The sequence below is a fragment of the Mustela putorius genome, unplaced genomic scaffold (assembly GCF_011764305.1).
Source record: "Mustela putorius furo isolate JIRA1106 unplaced genomic scaffold, ASM1176430v1.1 tig00000407_pilon_pilon_pilon, whole genome shotgun sequence".
NCBI lineage: Eukaryota > Metazoa > Chordata > Mammalia > Carnivora > Mustelidae > Mustela > Mustela putorius.
Genome location: NW_025421373.1, coordinates 23,355,733 through 23,377,147, shown reverse-complemented (window position 1 = coordinate 23,377,147; position 21,415 = coordinate 23,355,733). Strand labels below are relative to the sequence as shown.

Genomic DNA, 21,415 nt, shown 5'->3' with positions numbered 1-21,415 from the left:
ACAGTCTAAAACTGCAACAGGTATTGTCCCTTCCTGGGTGAAGAACCATTGCTGGAGTGAGGCCCACAGGAACACCCCCCCCACACACACACACACACACAGACACACATATACACAAACACAGAGGCAGCTCATAGGCAGGAGCAAGCCACTTCCCCCTCCAGGTTTCTAGGCTCCGTTAGAACCCCTCCATTGGACATGAACCTGACAGGGAGCCAGCCTACAAAGCAGAGAGACATGGGTGGCAGAATCCTGTGTCACAAAGCAAGATGCAGAAGGTAGACTTGGAGCTGAAAAGAACAGCTTCATATGCTGGCACAAGGAGCATGTAAGGTGTTGGGTTTTTTTTTTAAGATTTTTATTTATTTGACAGATCACAGTAGGCAGGCAGAGAGAGAGTGGGAAACAGGCTCTCCACTGAGCAGAGAGCCCGATGTGGGGCTCGATCCCAGGAGCCTGAGATCATGACCTGAGCTAAAGGCAGAGGCTTAACCCACTGAGCCACCCAGGCGCTCCACATATAAGGTTTTTTTAACGAATGATCCAAACTCCCTCAGCAAGAATTAGAAGGAATAACATGGGATGACTGGGAAAAATAAAGGGCAAAGATGAGTTTAGCACCATGATTGGCAAACTTGAGTTGACTTTGGAAAGCACCAGTGTTTTGTTTCATTCTGTAGAGTTCCAGTCCCCAGCCCAGAGATTCTCTCTGGAAGGTCTAGGGGTACACCAGAAATCTGCTTTTTTTTTTTTTTTTAATTTTTAAATCTCCCCAGCTTTCAGTGGTTGCCTGGTAAATGAGGCTAGAAAGACACTTTTTCCTTCTTACTATTTTTAAATTTTAAAAGAAAACTTTTCTTTTTTAATGAATCCTACAAGGGTTTATTTACTACAGTACAAAATGTATTGAGTTAATACAATACAAAAGGCATTTTCTGTAATCATTGCTTTATGTGGATCCTTAAATGACATTAGTTAGATATAGAAATTTGTTAAGCCAAGGTCAGCTGCTGGAAAGATCATCTGAGATATCAAATTCTAGTCAGATTATATGATAGAGTAATAAAAAATTGAATTAATTATACTTCACATTGCACTTTTAGCACTTTCAGATAGTTAGAAATAAATACTATATGATACTCTGTAAATGTTTAAATCCAGTAACTTTTCTCGGAGTATCATTTGAATAGTAGATCAAATTCTGTTTCATTGCCCTTAGACTTTTTGTTTGAAGCTAAGTTATTAAAGCACAAACGTGAAGTGCACATCAGAGAAAGTCAAAACGGAAATATCAACTAAAGATTATTTTTCTATTCCAGAAATTTCTGATTTACAGAGCTTATTTATAAAAACACTACTTTTATAGTGTTCTAGAAGCTACTGTAAAGTTCTGAGTTAATATCAGTCTGTATCCTATAGAAACATTACCACATGCACACAAAGATCAACGTAAAGGGATATTCACAGCACCATTGTTTATGACAGGAAAATTGGCAATATTAGTATATACCAGTTATAGTAAACCTATAAGAAAATACTCTGCAGCCATTAAGTAGAATGGAGAAGATCTGTATATACCAGCATGGAAGAAAGGTATTTGTGATAAACTGAGTGGAAAAAACCAAGTTAACGGAACAAGTAGTGTGTCCCTTTTGTGTTGGTGCAAACTCGTAGAAAAATACCTGGTAGGTTAAGAACCAAAGTGTTTGTAGTTTTTCTGTGTGCTAAAGGGGAAAATAAGGGAAGACTTAACTTTTTTCCAATTTGAATTTCAATTACATAGGACTGTATTTTACTTTTGTAATATTAAAAAGGTAGTTTGACATTTTGCTGAAAGAACTCTATTGCTAATAAACAAGATGATGGTAATAACTTGTCATTAGATAAAATATAAGTCTTCGTGGCTTGGCTGACTTGTGACCTACCCAACACTGTACTTACTTTTTTCCATAGCATTATAGCCTTCAGAAAGGCCAACAAAGTGGGCATTTTCATCAAAGTGACGCCACAGCGGGAGGAGGGCGAAGTGACCGTGTGCTTTAAGATGAAGCATGATTTTAAAAACCTGGCGGCCCCCATCCGCCCCATCGAAGAAAGTGACCAGGGCACAGAAGTCATCTGGCTCACCCAGCATGTGGAACTCAGCTTGGGCCCGCTTCTTCCTTAAAGGTGCCACTGGTGGGGCAAAGGACACCATGAACCCATGTTAACATGTGGAAGCCGCTGCTTCATTAAGCCTTGTTTGTAATAATGTACCCATGCGCTACTGAATCCTGTTCCTCAGAGGGTGGGGGCACTGGCAAGACATTAGGGACTCAGGCTAACTGCTGTTCCTCTTGCTCTCACTTCTGTTCATACTAGTAATCTGTCTCCCTCACTGAACCCTGCACGTCGAATAACAACAGCACAGTTCCCTCCCAAGAAAGGGGATGGCTGTTCTTTGGAGTGGCATTAGATTTGCCACCCGAGAAACTGACCATACTGTCTCCCAGTCTGACCTCAAAAAGGGTCACAGTCTCACAGATAAAATGATAACTGCAAGGCAGACCTGCTGTTAATGACCCAGTGCTGGTGTCAGTGTACCAGCTGCTCTCCGCATTCCATGTAGCTATAATCTAGCAGTCTAAACACATCCCTTCACCTGCCCCTGTGGCTCCCATCTTGCCGTGGTTTCCATTGGACAGAAAAATAGAATTGTCACCCTGTCTTTTGTTTCGTGGTGTTTGGCAAAACCTGTGAGATTCTTAAGGCACTCCAATTTGCCGTCTTCTGAGTAAATAGAGGATGCATATTTATCAGGTGCTCTTAAAATTTCTTTCTCATTAGAATATGGAACTTCTTTTAAGAATTGGAGAAGCAAGCTATCACATGCCATACCAAGGGGTTGCAAATTCCATTCACTTTTAAATGTTGCCACAATATCCAGGGGTTAATGCTGTCATCCGGAGGTATCCCTTCTGTGTTTTACTCCCTCCCCTTCCCATCTGCTCTGCCTCTTTAACTCAGTAAGTTCTAAATATTTGGGACCTGGAAAGAGGCCAAAGAAAACTTGGTAGACGAGTTCACTTCTGGAATGCAGAAAACATTTTAAAGGTCAGACTTTTAGCATGATCCAAACTAATATTCTTTCCATTGATTTGAAGGGGAAAATAGCAGTTACAATCTCTTGAATCCCAAACTGGGTATTAAGATAACCTTTTCCCATCCTGAGTTTAAAACATCTATCATAAGGTGTGTTGAATAAGACTGTTTTGATCGTAAAACACAAAATAGTTCAGCTAGTACCCCAGAATACTTGCCTGACAGCACACATGCTGTTTTCTTTTAGTATCCTGGAGCTGGCTTGCTAACCTTAATTTTCTGTGGCATTTTCTAAAATGAGACTTGACCAAGTAGACCACTGTCTGCACCACATTTTCTATAAATGTATTATTAGCAAGCAACCAACACATTTTGGGGGAAAAGAGAAATTTCCTTTTTATCCTCATTTTGTTTTTAAGTTCAAGCCTTTAGTGTAAAAAAAAAAAAAAGAAATTAAGATATATAGTAATCTAGAATACAGGCAGTACATAGTAACTTATTAGCTCCCTTTGGAAGACAAAAATATTTAGTAAGCCTTTGAGAGAACACTAAATCCTACTCAAAATGTCAAGCTGACTTAATGAAACATTGTTTCACAGAGTAGTACATATGCTGCAGCATAAGAAGGAAATACACATATCTCTAATATTATAACAGTAATAAGTAAGGTTTAGCCTCTTAGGAGTTGGGGCAGGGGGTCATGTAAGGACAAATATGCAGACTAGAGAAATAGTTTTAATTTTTGGTGTCTTGGTTTTTATTTCACTACGTGCAAGAATCTGCTCTGAAGCCATGGCTCCATGCTTGCCCGTGGAGGACCTGGACGTCAGAGGAGAGAATGGCTTCCTGTGTTTACACATTTGCAGACTACGCACACTTGCATATTGTATGTTTACGGCATGTAGCTAGTGTTTGTTCCCCAAAGTAATAATGTTGAAGTAATGGCTCTCATCACCCCCATGTAACACAGAAACACAAAAACACTTTTGATCATAGAATTTTTTTTCCCTCAGAAGCCAAATTAATAACAGAGCCATTGTTTTACTGTTTCCTCAAGATAGTTCTCAGTGCAAGCCAGTATTCTGTGAATTAGTAGAAACGGTTCAACACCTGCAGGAGGTGAATTCAGAATCTATTTGTCGCTTTTTTATACTAGATCAGGTGCAGGATTGGCAGCGCACAGGCAGTGCACCACTGCTGGCGAGTGCAGTGTCGTTAGCACTAGAAGCTACAGTTTTGGAAACATAAAGCTAAGTTAATATGTATTTGTAGTTTGATTAGCCCACTGAGGTTTCTTTTGTTCAAAGTGCTTATAGGTGTAATGAGTTAAATAAATGTCACGTATATTTGTGAAGAAACCTTTTTGGTCCCTTTTGGGAATGAGAGGCACTCCTTAATCTTTATGAATTACAGGCCCCTGTTTTGCCTTATAGCTTAACTTAATGTAGTGAAATAAAGCAGACAAACCTTGAGTATGTCTTTCATTTGCTTTCATGAGGGCTGAATGGAATAGCATGGCTCAGAGTCAGAAGACTGGCTTGGAGGGAAGAGCGTTAGTAGGAGGGTCACTGGGGTATGCTGCCTCTTCTGTTTCTTTAAACGAACTAAACTGAAAGCCCCTATCGAGTTAGTTCACTGTAACAGAGGTCGGTGATGCTTGGGTTCCGTATAAACATATTCACAGAACCATTATATAAATGTCATGTTGTTAGGTCCCCATCAGCTTTTACCCCAGGTCCATGCTCCCCAAGACATCTTTTCAGATAACCCAAAATGGCCCACCCCTTATTGGTAGCCCCTCCATCCCCTCCCCCTGTCCTCCTGGACCTCTTCCTTCCCTCCCAGTACTACAGATGAACTGCTGGCGCTCCTGTCTGACGCAGGCCCCACCACCGAGCGCAGCTGGTCTCATCCTCTCCTCTGTTCAAGGATGTCCCTTACACAGTTCCCCCTCCGCTCTCCTGCATCTTTCCATCATGGTGCTAGGGTTTCTCTCAGCTTAGAAACTGACCTCACGTTCCTCTTTAGCTGATACCCCAGATCTCTACTCCCTTTACAGCGGAACTCCTTCAAAACCCTTGAGTTTCTTTCCTCCTGTTCTCACCTGAACCCATTCCACCCCAGCACATTACCGGAATTGCTCTCTTTAAGTTCTCCAAGATTCCACACTGTTAAAACACATGGCTGATTTTCAGTCCTTATCTCCTTAATCTTTCAGTAGCATCTGGCAGCTGATCTCTCCCTTCTTAAAAACCTTTCTTGACTTAGTTTCTGGAACAAAAGCCCCTGGTTTTGCTTCTATGTCAGTGACAACTTTTCTTCATAAGGAGTGTGCCAGATCTCATTTTCTTACACTTTTCTCTCTGCTTACTCACCGTGATCTCACTGTTTTCAGACCATATTCAATTTACATAGTGGGGTGCCTGGGTGGCTCAGTCAGTTACACGACCGACTCTCAGGTCAGGTCATGATCTCAGGGGCATGAGATCACGCCCAGTGCAGAGCCTGTTTAAGATTTCTTCCTCTACCCCTTCCCGAGTGCACTCTCTGTCTCTCCGAAAAATAAATTCACATACCAACTCTAGAATAGTCTCTGAAAGTTCAAAACCACAGTGGATGTTCTCACCACATCTGCCTCTCCTGCATTCTTCCTTAGCTAAATGGCAACTGTATCCTTTCAGTTGCTCACAACAAAAATCTTGGCATCAACCTTGACTCTTCATGTGCCACCTGCAGTAAGTCAGCAAATCCTATCAGCTCTGTCTTCAAACTGATCACTTCATACCCTCTCCACAATTACTGTCCTGGGCCAAATCACCGTAGACTTACAGACCTACTGCAGTAGCATCCAAACGATCTGGAAACCACCCTTCAATCAGTGTTCAACACAGCAGCCAGAATGAATAAAGCATTTTTCCACTTAGGCTTTTTAGCTTGCTGAAGAGCAAAGCAAATACAACTCCTTACAATGGCTGATGAGATCCTACATGATACGAAACCCACCCAACCACTGCCTCCCTGAGTTCATCTGTTACTTCCCCGTGCTCCATAAATCCCAGCCCCATGGGTCCCTGCTATTCTCGAGTCACCTCAGCAGGCATCTTCTCAGGGCCTTTGCACTAGTTGTCCATCTGCTTAGAAAACTTCTCCCAGATACATGTATAACTCACACCCTCATCGCAATCAAGCATTTGCCCAAACATTTCTTTTTTTTTTTTTTTTTTAAAGATTTTATTTATTTATTTGACAGACAGAGATCACAAGTAGGCAGAGAGGCAGGCAGAGAGAGAGAGAGAGAGAGAGGAGGAAGCAGGCTTCCTGCGGAGCAGAGAGCCCGATGCGGGGCTCGATCCCAGGACCCTGAGATCATGACCCAAGCCGAAGGCAGCAGCCCAAACCACTGAGCCACCCAGGCGCCCCTGCCCAAACATTTCTTAGTGAGGCTTTCCCTGACCACCGTATTTAATGGTGTAAAAAGGGCCATCCCCTAAACACATTCCCTGTTCTCCTTGGCTGTGTTTTTTTCTGTAGCACTAAACACCAGCATAACAAACACCTTATATTCTGACACATCACATGAGAACATAAGCTCTAGAGTGCAGGGATTTTATCTTTTTTTTTTTAAGTTGCTGTATCTGCAGAGGCCAGAACACCTGACAAATTAGGCACGCGATAGTTTTTGAATAAATTAGTATCACCCTTTTCCTTACGTATGTAGCTGTTGATCTTTTAGCTTTTTTTTCCAAAGATTTTATTTATTTATTTGACAGAGATCAGAGAGAGAGGAGGAAGCAGGCCCCCTGCCGAGCAGAAAGGCCGAAGCGGGGCTTGGGGCTTGATCCCAGGACCCTTGGATCATGACCTGAGGTGAAGGCAGAGGCTTTAACCCACAGAGCCACCCAGGCACCCCTAGCTTTATTTTTTTTTTTTAATTTGAGAGAGATAAAGCATAAGTAGGGTGAGGAGCAGAAGAAGCAGACTACCCTCTGAGGGAGGCTGATGTGGGGCTTGATCCTGGGACTCCCTGGCTCTCATGAACTGAGCCAAAGGCACATGCTTAACGAAGCCACCCAGGCACCTTTTTTCTTTCTTTCTTTCTTTCTCTTTCTTTCTTTCTTTCTTTCTTTCTTTCTTTCTTTCTTTCTTTTCTTTTTTTTTTTTCGTTTCTTTTTCTTTCTTTCTTTCTTTCTTTTCTTTCTTTCTTTCTTTCTTTTTCTTTCTTTCTTTCTTTCTTTTTTTAAATACACAGTCTCTTTTTGTCATAAGCCAAATATCCCACTTGCCTTGAGCTTTTTTGTTGCGGTGTTTCCTCTACCTAGAATATGCTTCATTCTTTGTGCACCTTCTCCAGAATTACTTTCCTGCTCTCCCTTCCTCCCATCTAGACATGACCTTGATTCACAGCCCTGTATCTCTTCAGTGCATTTACCCCTTCCTTCTTTGTGGGCCTTTGTATGTGTGTAGCCCAGTTACTGGATTGCAGACTTTCAGAGACAAATTCAGGCCCTTTGTCATCCGTCTGCCCTTTATTCCATTGAAAGAGCAGTCTGGACAAAGAAAAAAACCTCAGAGCTGAGTTGCTTCCTCAGTGGCAATACTTAACTTGTTTACCCTCATTTTTTGGCGATCAGGAACATACATAGTGAAATATATTTCACAGTGTGAGAAAAATACACAAGATAATGACTTTAAGTATTAAATGAAAGTAACATTAAATAATACAGAATTAGCCAGTGAAAATACTTTCCTCATGCTTTTTAGCTGTTTCTGTTTAAGCAAGCATCAACACTCATGTTTTTAACATCTAACACTTCTTTTTCAACCTAGACTTCTAGTTCAGAGCCTTCCACAGACAAAAGAGTAGCTACTTACTAAAATACTCTTTCATTTTCACTGTACTTGTTTTTAAAGGGTATATCTGAACATGTGGTATTATTTTCCATTCTATTCCATTCCATTTCCATTCCATTCCATGAGGTCACACAGGAGCTCCACTTCTGCCTGTGGGTATAGGTATCTGGAAGGAGTGTCACGTCCCTCTCAAAAAGAAAAGGTGGATAGATGATAAAATCATACCTTTTACTGCATCTATCAGCTAATGTGGCAGAGCAGCCGAATAGCCTGAATTTCAAGGAGGGACAGAGCCTTCCAAAGAGAGATCAGTCTTGTAGACTGGCTCACCTGTAGCCCAGCGTGAGTGGAAGAAGTGTTGACCATCATATGGCAAGTAAGAGGAAATCAATGTTAAAAAGGCCAAACTTGGACTAACATGACAGTATAAAATCCCTGGGAGCCCAAGACACCAAGGGAGCTGGCATGTACTCACAAGCTTTTCCCAAAACCTCTACCACTTATTCACGGGAAAGACCGCAGGGAGGGGAGGGTGCTGGAGCTCTAAAGAGCATCCTGGGTTTGGAGGTAGGTAGGAGAGATCTGCTGCTACTGTGGGAAAGGCAGGAGCGCTTGCCTCCTCCTGCCCAGGCTCTTCCCTCATAAGGAGCAAAAAAGACCCAAGCCACTCAGGGAGGAACAGAAAAGCTTGTCTTCCCAGGGCACAGGTAAAGACCCATTGGTAAGAATGGTAAGAAAAAAACGACTCTTGGAGGCAGGGGACAAGATTCAGTCCTGAGCCCCTGGATTCCCTATCAACCAATACTATTAAAATTCTACTACTGCGGGAAGGACCGGAAAGACTCCCCCACAAGGCCAGCTCCAAACACGGTCATAGTTTCGATGCCACAGACAGAAGGGGCAAGAATGTGGAGAAAAACCATTCCCGAGGCCTGGCCACAAAGGACCTACTAAAGACTGAGGCTGAACCAAAGCAAGGAACCCCCAACCCATTCCCAACTACCAACCTAGCAAGGAGATAGTAACAACAGCTGGTGAGGGACAGGCGAGGCTGTAGAGACTTAACCACTGTGGTTCAGATGTGCAGGACAGCTGACAGCTGAGGGTGACATATGAGGGCTTGAGAAAAGTACTTCAGCCCAATCCTAGAGCATAAAATAATGCTAGAGGATATGAAATCGGTAATGCACTGGAGGCAACCACAGCAACAACAAAATGCAAACCCAGCTCAGTTTCTGACTGGATTGATGAAATCCCACACAAATAGCCTGACAGAACAGATCTACCCATTTCCAGGTAATACTCGTCTACCTCAGTGTGTTACATAACGAGTGACTGTCATTCAATAAAAAGTTTGAGTTACACAAGCAAGAAAAAACTCATTTTTCATAGAAAAAACAAAAAGGCCATATACAGATATGACCGGATGTTGGAATCATCAGAGAGGGACTTGAATGGATTAATATGTTGAAAAATCTAGTCAAAAATATGATATGTATGAACATTTCAGCAGAGAGGCAGAAACTATAAGAAAGGGACAAATTGAAATAAAAAAACCACAGGATCAGAGATGAATATCCTCTGTGGTCTCATCGGTAGACTCATCATAGTTGAGGAAATAATCAGAAAACTTAGAGCTATGTCAATAGGAATAACCCAATCTGAGTCCCCCTCAGAAAGAGTGAAACCACACAGTATTCAAAACCTATGGAACGGGGGCGCCTGGGTGGCTCAGTGGGTCAAAGCCTCTGCCTTTGGCTCGGGTCCTGATCCCGGGGTCCTGGGATGGAGCCCCGCATTGGGCTCTCTGCTTGGCGGGCAGCCTGCTTCCCCATCTCTATCTGCCTGCTGCTCTGCCTACTTGCGATCTCTGTCAAATAAATAAAAATTAAACAAAACCCCCCAAAAAACCTATGGAACGATATCTGACATGTATAATTGGATTCCCAAATGGAGAAGAAACTACGCAGAAGAATAAAGAAATGATGTCTAAGAGTTTGCAAAATGAGTGCCTGGCTGGCTCAGTCGGAAGAGCATGCACCTCTTGATTTCGGGGTCGTAAGTTTGAGCTTCATGTAGAAGGTGGAGATTACTTAAATGAAAATTTTAAAAACTTAAAATATTTTGTAAAACATAACAAAAGATAAACCGAAGGGTCACCTGGCTGTCTTGGTCAGTAGAGCACGTGACTCTTGATCTTGGGGTCCTGGGTTCGAGCCCCAGGCTGGACATAAAGTTTACTTAAAAATTTAAAAAAAGGGGTGGCTGGGTGGCTCAGCTGGTTAAGCAACTGACTCTTCACTTCAGATCAGGTCTGGATCTCAGGATTGTGAGACAGAGCCCTGTGTCTGGCTTTGCGCTGGGCATGGAGCTTGCTTAATATTCTCTCTTCCTCTACCCCTACCCCACCCCAACTAGGAAAAAATAAAATAAAAATATTTTTAAAAAGACAACAAACCATAGATTCAAGCTTAGGTAACTCCAAGAACTTTCTCACATGGGAAAATATATACTTACCATTTGATCAAGTAATTACATTCCTTTGTATTTACAAATGAAAACGTATGTCCTTACAACATATATGTGAATGTTTATAATGGTTTTATTTATACTCATTGAAATTCGGAACAACTCAAATGTCTATCAACTGACATATGGATTTTTTTTTTAAATCCCCCGATACATTTATATATTAGAATTCTCAGCAATAGAAAGGAACAAATTACTGATATATGTAACAATATGGACTTGTGGTTTCATCATTTATTAGCTACAGGACCATAAGAAGTAAGTTACCCAATTCTAAATTCTAAACTTCAGCTTCCTTTTCTATTAAAAAAAAAAAAAAGGACAACCATACTTGCCTAGAGAGTAGTGGTTGCCAGATAAAATACAGGACATCCAGCTAAACTGGACTTTCAGATAAACGAATCACTTTTTAGAATAAATACGTCCCCAAACATATTTATACTAAAATATGGTTTGTTGTTTATCTGCACTTCAACTTTAACTAGACGTTCTGTGTTTTTGTTTGCTAAAGCTGGCAACCTTACAAAGAAATTGTGATTATTAAGATAGTGTCACAGCCCAGTTCGCCCAGCATTAGGCATAATAAGCGCTCCATGGGAGCTAACGCGGTTTTAGTCCCAACCCCTCTTTCCTTACTTGTTCCCTTATTTTTTCGCTCCATTTTAGAAATAAATCAACTGTACTCGTGGCCCTCCTTCCAACCAGTGACCAACTCCAAGAGAGCACCGGATTGCAACCCCCTAGCACTCCAATTGTTAAGCGAAGACACCCTGGGTGACGTCATGACGCACAAGGGCGCCCAAGACGCATAAATAAGACGTCAACGGGCCGGGAGCCAGCCTCAGGGCCTGACGGGATTGTGGCGGTCCTCTTTCCCAACTAGGAAGCCTCCGCTGCCTCCAGACGCTCTCAAGATGGCGACCTCTCTGGGTTCCAACACCTACAACAGGCAGAACTGGGAGGATGCGGTGAGTATGCCTGCCGGAGGAGGACAGAGAGAGGCGGCGGAGCCGGGCCTCTTTCGGGCAGGCAGGGCCGTCGCGGTGGAGCAGCAGAGGGAATTCCGGGCAGGAGCCAGCGCTGCGGCCTAGCTCGGCCAGAGCGGGAGACTGGAGGGCGGCCCTCCTCCTCCAGGGCTTAGAGGGAGCGCGCTTAGCCAGGGTCCTGGACCAGCCCGCTTCACACCCTTGCCCTCTCCACGCACTTCGCTCTGGTCTTTTCTCCCGCCACCTGCCGGAAGTGCAGACAGCGCCCCCTCCCGCGACCTGGCCCGTGCTAGACCTGGGGTTCCTGCCCCACCGTGTCCCCCACCCTCGCTTCTCGCCTCCCCTCCCCCCGTCGCCGTGAGTGTGGCTGAGATGGTAGGGTCTTCGGAGCCTGGCTCTCAACCAGATTTCCCATTTTCACCAGGACTTCCCCATTCTGTGCCAGACGTGTCTCGGAGAAAATCCGTATATCCGAATGGTGAGTGATCGCGTGTGAAACGGAAGTTATTCAGGTTCTGCCAGTGTTGTGGTGTTCGCACGCTGTCCATGAAATGCTTCTCTTAGCCACGCCAGAGTACTGATGCTCCCTTACTCACCCAAAGCATAGGACGATTTGCAAAGGACTGTCATGCTTGTTCTGTCTTTGGAACTCAGTAGCAGTCCTGAGGTTTAGGAGTGATAACATAACAGCTAATATTTATTGAGCGTTTATTTACTTAGCAGTTAGGTCTGTTAACCCGAGGCAGAGACAGATATGTCTTTTCAATATGGCAGGTAAGGTGTGGAGCTTGGATTTAAATTCAGATATGTTGACTCCAGGAACCTTAGCAAGGTAGAAGGAGAATCAGGACTAGATAGTAGGTGTCCTGACTCCTAATCACATACCTTTTGGCCACTGCCCCTTGTAGTTTCTTTAGTGTAAGGTAACCCCATCCTTATACATGAGGGTAAAATAATCAGTAATTAACATTTAATGATTAGAATAACACTGTGTTGTGATCGATCTCAGAGATCTTGATTGACTGTATGTATACAGAGTATCTGCACAGCGTGGGTCTATACGAGTTACCCCTGACTAACCTTTATAAAATGGACTGGCCAAAGCTATGTCCTCTGTGATTTGGGGACTGTGGGAACTGTTAGGAATTTTAATTCTTAGGAGAGAACTTGGGAGTCAGAAATGAGCCTAAGAATTGTGTCAGTGGAAAGATACATAATTGCCTTAGATTCTAAGATTCTTAAGAGATTGTGATTCATAGTAGCTGGTTAGAGTACCTCTGCTCTCCCACACCTCCAGTAGGTGGTCCCTCACCACCACCTTTTAGGAGACCAGGGATCTCCAGACACATTTCTTAGGTTGTCTTCAGGGAAGGAGCAGACATCTAATTTTTGTCTTTCTGTAAACTTGCTCTTTTTCTATTTTTTTCTGTTTCAGACCAAAGAGAAGTATGGGAAGGAATGTAAAGTAAGTATGTCTGTTTAAGAATAATGATTTAATTTTATTTTCCTTTTCTTTCCAACTTGCTGGGCTTCTCCAGTAAAAGCCAGTGCTACATAGACTTTCATATTATCATTTATATACTCATTGACTGTTAACTGTTTTGTGTGAGAGGTAGGAAAGTGAGCCCTTTAATGTAAAGGTTCTTTTTTTTTTTTTTTAAGATTTTATTTATTTGACAGAGAGACCACAAGTAGGCAGAGAAGCAGGCAGAGAGAGGGAGGAGGAAGCAGACTCCCCGCTGAGCAGAGAACTTGATGCGGGGCTGATCCCAGGCAGAACCTGAGCTGAAGGCAGAGGCTTTAAGCCACTCAGACACCCAGGCTCCCCTAATGTAAAGGTTCTTAACCTGGTATCTGTGGATGGGCTCTGAACCCTCTGAGATGATATACTGAGTGTTGTCTGACAATGCGCATAAGGGTTTTAGCAGAGGAGGAAGGTCATAGCTGTCATAAGATTCTTAAAGGAGTGTATAGCACTCCCCATTGCCCTGCCCAAAAGGATTAATGGTCCTGTTATTAGTAGTGGTTATCTCTGGTGTGGGGAGGACTTTGACTTTTGCATATTTCATTTCTGTACTATGTGAATGTTTTAACTCCTGGGGAAGGGTGTTGTAACTGGTATTTAGACTACATGGTTGCTAGGGTCTCCTTTAAACCATAGAGTCAAGGATCTTTCCTTTCAGTCTCCCATTGTTATTAAGTCTCATGGCCTTATTGTCCAGATCAGCACCATTAGCACTCTGGCTCTCATTTTGCTTTTCAGATCTGTGCCAGGCCATTCACAGTGTTTCGCTGGTGCCCCGGGGTCCGCATGCGTTTCAAGAAAACTGAAGTGTGCCAGACCTGCAGTAAATTGAAGAATGTCTGTCAGACCTGCCTCTTGGATCTGGAATATGGTATGTCTGCCCAGTGTAACAGATCTGAAAGCATATAGATGCAGGTGTCCTAGAGGACAAACCGATCTTTTTGTTTCCCATTTCTCACCCCCTCTCTGCTTCTGACCCCACTTTGGAGTGCCCGCTGTGCTCTACTTTTCCTAGAAGAGGAGAGTCATACTAGGCCATTCTAGAGCCCTTCTAAACAATAGGAGGAATTTAAGGAAAAGTTGGGAATTGATCAGAATTGGCCCAAATCTCTCTCATGTACATCCGTATAGCCAAAGTGAAAGGAAGACATCTTTCCTGTGCTTTGTATTTTCTTTGCCTTGGGCTTCTTTGAAGATTCAAAGCTCTTTCCCACAATCCTTACCAGAAGCAATGGCTAATTGTGCTTTAGGTTTTTGTCTCAACTGTGTTTTTAGGACTGATAGATTGTGACTGCTTCTATTTTAAGAGTAACTGCTTTTGAGGGTTGTTTGTTTGTTTGTTTTACCTACGGTTGTTTTTTGTTTGCTTGTTTGTTTTACCTACAGGTGACTTTTTGTTCATGGAAAAAATACTTTTTCTTTTTTTTTTTTAAAGATTTTATTTATTTATTTGACAGAGAGAGATCACAAGTAGGCAGAGAGGCAGGCAGAGAGAGAGAGAGGAGGAAGCAGGCTCCCCGCTGAGCAGAGAGCCCGATGCGGGACTCGATCCCAGGACCCTGAGATCATGACCTGAGCCGAAGGCAGCGGCTTAACCCACTGAGCCACCCAGGCGCCCGAAGAAATACTTTTTCAATAAGAGTTGCTAGTATACAATAAAATAAAATGGAAAAATAAGTTTATATATATGTTAAGTTCAGAAAGATAGCTGCTAATTGAAGTCCTGGTCACATACTGTTTAATATTATTTATATATTTGTTAAAAGTGTTCTGGTTCTGGAATACTGTGATCTTTACATGCGTGTGACTATCTAGAGGATCTGTAAGACAGGCTTAAAAGTCACTCACTTTTGGGGCACCTGGGTGGCTCAGTTGGTTAAGCTTCTGCCTTTGCCTCAGGTCATGAACCCAGGGTCTTGGGATTGAGCTTCCATGGAGCTGCTTCTCCCTCTCCCTCTGCCTTCCTCCCCTGCTGCCTGTGCACGGGTGTATGCGCGCACTTTCTCTCTCTGTCAAATAAATAGATAAATCGTAAAAAACAACAACAACAATGTACTTTTTACATTTATTTTAAACACTTTTGTAATAAAAGCTATTGTTTATTATATAAGCTATTACTTATTCACTACAGGTCAAGTCTGACCGTAACCAAATGTTACTCATCTAAAATATGTTCTAAAACATTGATTTCAAATTTCATGACAGCTCAGGAATTTGGACATTTTCATAGAATGCTCTGTGGTAGTTTTGGCCTGATAGCAATAAAGATTTTGAATAAAAATAAAGCCTCTGATACCTAGGAAGCTGGAGAGGAGAGTAATGACGTTTTATTCCATGAGCAGTTGAGTATGGATTTGTTTTTAAATGTATCTTGAGGGTTTTTCCTCTTTTCCTTTGTGCTAGGCCTGCCCATCCAGGTCCGTGATGCGGGATTATCTTTTAAGGATGACATGCCAAAGTCAGATGTTAACAAAGAGTACTACACGCAGAATATGGAGAGAGAAGTATGCTGCCACTTTATTGATGTAAATTTATATTTGGTTGAATCCTAGTGGTTTGACACAGTCTATACAATTTATCTTTTGAACTTGTCATCCCTCTATAGATTTCTAACTCTGATGGAACGCGGCCAGTTGGCATGTTGGGGAAAGCCACCTCCACCAGTGATATGTTGCTCAAGCTGGCCCGGACCACACCCTACTACAAGAGGAATCGACCCCACATTTGCTCCTTCTGGGTAAAAGGAGAATGTAAAAGAGGAGAGGAGTGCCCATACAGGCAAGAGCTGAACTGCACTTTCATTATTGGCTTGCAGATACTTAGTCATTTAAGAAATGACTATTTCTGATTTAAAATCTATAGGTTTATATAACTAGTATGATAAATGTCCCATCTTAGGGCTATTACATTTAGAAGAGCTTGTTGAAATTACTGTTTTTATTTGTAATGGGACTTCTACTCATAACCAGGCCTTGGGAAGCTAAGTTGTTATGCCATATGTTGACTCTAAAAGTTTCTACCTGAGAGCTAAGTCATCACTGTCATGGGGTACGTGTGTAGTTGATATCCAGTGAAGGCCAGGCCTCTCAAAGGTATGTGAGTATGTTTCAGTCAAGCCTGCCAAGCATCTGGCCTAGGAGTTCTTGATTTGGGGTTGGTTCACCTTATACCCATGAAAATAATTATCTGCTTTTTTCTGGGCCTGGTCCATAGCTTGAATGAGACTGTCAGTGGTATGCAAGACCTCAGGTACATTAAGAACCACTGACCTAGAGAAGGGTAACCATATTTTAGTTACTTTTTGTTTTGAAGTGGATTGTGCCAATTTCTTAATTAACTCTGTTAACTTAGATGGCCATTTAAATGGCTTTTAGGAGGCTGGCAAGTCTTTGTGTAATACAGTAATTCCTTTGGTATTAGATCTGTCGTGGTAATTATGTTTTGGGATGACTGTAGTTTCTAGTTCAAAAGACATTTCTGGGTATGTGTATGTAGCTACTATTGGGTGATACCTGTAAATTCTTTTCCTTTGTTTCACCTTAATGCATTGTTCTTTACTGAACCATAGACATGAGAAGCCAACAGATCCAGATGATCCCCTTGCTGATCAGAACATTAAAGACCGATATTATGGAATCAATGATCCTGTGGCAGATAAGCTTCTAAAGAGGGCTTCAACAATGCCTCGCCTGGACCCACCAGAGGACAAGACTATCACCACGTTATATGTTGGTGGCCTGGGCGATACCATTACTGAGACTGATCTAAGGTTTGTAGATAAAATTTCATGAGCTCTTTCTGCTTTTAACTGCCCTGGAATACTTTTTTGGCAAAAACACAGGCAAGCACGATAATTTGGTACGAAGTACATTTTTCTTTAGCCACTCTATAGTTAGTATCATGCTGACTAGAATCTTTATATCTTTATAAAATTATCTTTCTGATGTCAGAGTAGTAATGTTCATCAGCTAACAGTACTTACTTGATCCTTGATCCTTGCATATAGTAATGATTACATGAGATTCTTTTTTTTTTTTTTTGAGAGCCTGTGAGCGGTAACCAGGGGAATGAGGAGCAGAGAGAGAGAGAGAAACTTAAGCAGGCTCCACATGCAGCATGTCGCTGACATGGGGCTTGATCTTACAACCTAGAGATCATGACTTGATCCTAAATTAAGAGTCGGATACTTAACTGACTGTGCCACCCAGATGCCCCTACATGATATTCTGTTTGACCTAATAGCCAGTTAGAATTTCTAAACTACAGCACGTATCCAAGTGTGATTAATTATGTCAAGGAGGGAGAACTTGGCAATTACAAAACTTGTATGGTTTAAATTGTTAACTTTTTAGAGAGATTTGTATTTGATGTATTTGTATTATCCTTGGCTTGTATTTTGATTGGCTGGATGGGACTTCTGGATAGATAGTGATGGAAATTGCCTCTTGCAAAGAGATAAATGAGGAAGAATCTCCTATAAGTGTGTAACACGCCCTCTGTGGCCTTCTCCATTAAACCTGGTCTGTGTGAGCTAGGCCATCCCTGCAGTGGCAGACATTTCCCTGCTCCTCCTCCCTGTTGTTTCATTGTCATCATCATTGTCACCGTCGTTATTTTACAACCTTAATATAACTTTTAAATGTTCCTGGTTCATGAGCCATGGGGGCTGTAGTTTGCCAGACCCTTACGTCGGGTTTAGGTCCCTAGGGAACCCACTGGGGCCCTTTTTCCTCCAGGCAAAAAAAACCTCTGAGATATTAGTAAACCATGTCTTACTCATTTTTTTTTTTTTAAACTCTCAGTGAGTAGCACCCCCAGTAGGGTAGGGTACTGGGGGGACTGCCTGCAGGTGGTTAGACAGATAACCATGGGGCCACCTGCCTCGTGAGTCAGCGGAAGAGTGAATAATCCATCACAACCACCTGGGAGTACATCCATTAACTCTCCTGTTTCTCTGCCTGTGTCCCTTCAGAAATCACTTCTACCAGTTTGGGGAAATCCGGACGATCACTGTCGTGCAGAGACAGCAGTGTGCGTTCATCCAGTTTGCCACGAGGCAGGCTGCAGAGGTGGCTGCAGAGAAGTCCTTTAATAAGTTGATTGTCAATGGCCGCAGACTCAACGTGAAATGGGGAAGGTGAGAGTTAGACTCCTTTAAAGTATCTTTGTTGAGATTTTCAAGAAAGTGTTCCATTATCTGGAGACTAGTATGTTTCTGGTGAATAGATTTAAGTCAGTAGGACTGTTAAAAAGAATTTTTCATTTCCTAACACCTCAATCTTGCGACATTGGGAAAGTCCTGCTTTGGAAATTCATTCAGGGTTTTGATGTAGTAATCTACTCTTTTGAAGGTTCATGTTTTTTATGACCAGCTATTACAGTTCTAATGTGATGCCAGGATATGAAAAGTGGATTTGAGGGTTTACAGATGCATTAGACCTAGAGTCGGCCCTCCAGAGGCCAGTTGTCCAGTGGAGAAGAAAAGCTAACTCCAGTTTGAAAGTGATGATTGTGAAAGAGAGACTCTGGTGAAAGGCCCTGGAGGTTCAGAGGGAGGACAGGTTTCTGACTTTGAAGCAGAAAGGGGATCTCGAAGAGCAGCAGCACCCCCAGACCAAGTGCTTCTGGTGTGCTAAGTCAGCACTGTGCCAAGCACACAGAGGTCGCCTCTTCTCATCCATACGTTCCCTGCAGATTTTGAGTCCAGGTCTTTCTGGCATTAAAACAGTTGCTTTTACCACTCTGCACTGTGGCCTGTATGGGGAAGGAGTGTTTGCCGAAGAGGAGGCAAGGATGAAGGATCTCTGCTTGACCAAGAAACCTGAGAAGCAGAGGTATGAGAGAAGGTGGGACCTAGTGCTGACCTTGTGTGTCTTCCAGGTCCCAAGCAGCCAGAGGAAAAGAAAAAGAGAAGGACGGAACCACAGACTCTGGAATCAAGCTTGAGCCTGTTCCAGGACTGCCAGGAGGTGAGTGCAGACTTTGTGCCCACCCCATGGCTTGCTCACGTCAGGTGCTCACACTGCCCTGATGTTCCTCAGTGCGAGGAGAGGCCTGCGGGCTGGTTTCTGGCTCCTGCAGCAGCCCTTTTCTCCCAGCAGCAGCCCAGGATTTTACAGGAGTGGGAAATGATGTTGCACAATCATCTTCTCTCTGACTGTTGCCTCTTTTCTGTTCTGCAGCTCTTCCTCCTCCTCCTGCAGCAGAAGAAGAAGCTTCTGCCAACTACTTCAACCTCCCCCCCAGTGGACCTCCAGCTGTAGTGAACATCGCACTGCCCCCGCCTCCTGGTATTGCCCCACCCCCTCCCCCAGGTAATGTCCATAGTCCTTGTCAGTAAGTAGGTCTAACTTAGCCTAGGAAAATCCTTGTGAGAGTCTGTCTTCACACCTCACTATCATGTCTAAATTCTTTGAGTTTGCCCCATAGAAATCTGCAAGTAAACCTGATTTGTTAGGGTCCCTGATCTTTGATTTCTTTTTTCCTGGCCTGCCAACGAGGGGAAAGTTGCCAGTGTTCTAAAGATCTCAGTGTATGTATATCAGAGTGGGAGTTACTAGATTACACTGATCTATCATCAGTGTGTCCCCTGTTTTAAACTAAATCCTAACTGATGTCCTAGCGTGCCATTGCCTAGAGTGGATGTATGTGTCATTGTATAAAGCATTCATTACGTGTCTCTAAGATAGAGAGCTTGTGCCAGGATGTAAATTCAGTAAGTCTTTACAAAAAATGTGTCAGATGAACTAAACAGTGTCCTTGGTCTTGTAATTAAGTTAAATTTTAGATCGTTACATATGGCTTTATCTTTAGCGGGTGGGGAGGGGACAGTAATAAATGGTTCCAGTATCGCGCTGCTCTAGAAGCTGCCAGTGACCATGTGAAGAGTGTAAGTAAATCACAAGTGCCTGGTTCTCCTGTGGCAGAGTCGCCATCCTCTTTAATGAAGTCCTGCTTTCTGAACACCCTCCATTTGAGGATAAAGCATTGTTGGTGGTGGTGACAGGGTCTTGCCTCCACCTGATTTCTTCCTCCTCTCCCAAATCCTGATTGGATCCTGTCCAGTAGGGGTGGCATGTTCGATAGATACCAAAGGTTCAGATGACATATTAGCAGATAACTTGAGTCCTGTGGAGTTTTCTTTTGACCTGGTGTGAGGGGACAGGTTTTCTAAAACCAGGGAGGTATTACAGGTATACATACGTTCCTAAGCAGTTCTGTGACTGACATGTTCTGAAGCCCTTTGTCAGTATGGTTTCTGCGTAGGTGGTTTTGACCTTAGAAAGATTCAGAGGTTTGAAAGGTTGTTAAGGAAACTGCAAGCCTAACAAATTTGTCCTCTCCCATCTGCAGGTTTTGGGCCACACATGTTCCACCCAATGGGACCACCCCCTCCTTTCATGAGGGCTCCAGGACCAATCCACTATCCTTCTCAGGACCCTCAGAGGATGGGAGCTCATGCCGGGAAACACAGCAGTCCCTAGCACATTATCACCACTCCGGGGCTTTATAGAAGAAAGGGCGCTGAAAAAATCCCAGTACATGAATCTTGGAATAAATCTATTTTTCCTTCCTTTGTAGTTTCCATGGTAGCTGAATGTGTTCAGATGTGGGCAGTCAGAGAACGACAGCCATGCTTCCCTACACGTATTCCAAGGATTGATGGACCTCAAATAAGCTGCCATTAACACATCTGGTTACTGCTATAACATTACTAATCAAACTTACTTCTATGGCAAACAAGCAACTGGGTGAATTGGAATGTCTAACGGAGTTACCATCCCAATTAGATGTTCATTTTGTATCTTCTTTGGGGGGAGAAAAATTGACCTGCAGTAAAATCTTTTTGACCATTTTTATGTCCATTGGGTATTTTTCCTTTTTATCATCTGCAAAAAGATTACTATTACTAATCATTGTAGTGGCATGAGTGTGATTTAACACTTCAGAAGTCAACATGAAAGAGACAAGTAGAAACCAGCACCCAGCACAGCCCAGATCTTTTCTTACCTCTCCTTTCCTCATTTATTACTAAAGGAATCTGGCGGATAGTTTTACCTCTGTGCGCTACCAAAACAAGACAAAAACAAAAATTGCTTTTTATTCCCGTCAATTGGATGGAAACACAAATGTGGAGCTGTGTATCATTGAAGAAATCTGGTGTCTGGGATGAAATTGAAAGAGCTTCCTGTAAAACACGTGAACAAACTGTGAGCCAAAAGGCGCCTGTGCGTGTTGGAAGAACTGTGACCTGCAGCTGGGACTCACCTCTAGCCTTCACCTTCGTGTGTCTTCAGCGTCTCGTCCTCAGCCCCTGCTTCTGGCCAGGGGACTCTGTTTGGTCTTAGAATGTTTGGATATAACTGAATTGTAGATGGTAAAAATAATTGGATGTTGTGTTGTGTTTTTTTTGTTTTTAAAAAATTAAAACGGGTCAATTTTC

The 21,415-nt window shown here is 42.9% G+C and overlaps 2 protein-coding genes across 4 annotated transcripts in view; both read left to right on the top strand.

Annotated features, from left to right (window-relative positions):
• The window catches only part of DCTN4 (dynactin subunit 4), a 30,233-nt gene extending 25,680 nt beyond the window's left edge, over positions 1-4,553 (top strand). For both annotated transcript variants that reach the window (XM_004737808.3, XM_004737809.3), the window contains one exon: positions 1,954-4,553. In XM_004737808.3, the coding sequence (XP_004737865.1) occupies positions 1,954-2,167 (214 nt within the window). In that variant the 3' untranslated portion in view covers positions 2,168-4,553. The remainder of the gene's footprint in view (positions 1-1,953) is intronic.
• Positions 4,554-11,267: 6,714 nt separating this feature from the next.
• RBM22 (RNA binding motif protein 22) lies at positions 11,268-21,415 on the top strand. 2 transcript variants are annotated; one of them, XM_045079580.1, is made up of 11 exons: positions 11,268-11,429; positions 11,872-11,925; positions 12,883-12,912; positions 13,711-13,843; positions 15,376-15,476; positions 15,578-15,750; positions 16,541-16,741; positions 17,945-18,109; positions 18,853-18,941; positions 19,155-19,286; positions 20,554-21,415. In XM_045079580.1, exons 1-11 carry the CDS (start codon positions 11,376-11,378, stop codon positions 20,658-20,660), a joined length of 1,239 nt encoding a protein of 412 aa, XP_044935515.1. In that variant the 5' UTR covers positions 11,268-11,375; the 3' UTR covers positions 20,661-21,415. The 2 variants fall into 2 exon arrangements, with proteins under 2 accessions (XP_044935515.1, XP_012906136.1); XM_013050682.2 differs by having other exon boundaries at positions 11,270-11,429; positions 20,326-20,706.

Bases quoted from the DNA above. Each gene is read 5' to 3' on its own strand.
- RBM22 (XM_013050682.2), top strand. From the start codon at position 11,376: ATGGCGACCTCTCTGGGTTCCAACACCTACAACAGGCAGAACTGGGAG. The intron at 18,110-18,852 runs GTGAGAGTTAGA...TGTGTCTTCCAG, and splicing joins CTCAACGTGAAATGGGGAAG to GTCCCAAGCAGCCAGAGGAA. The intron at 19,287-20,325 runs GTAATGTCCATA...TCCCATCTGCAG, and splicing joins TGCCCCACCCCCTCCCCCAG to GTTTTGGGCCACACATGTTC.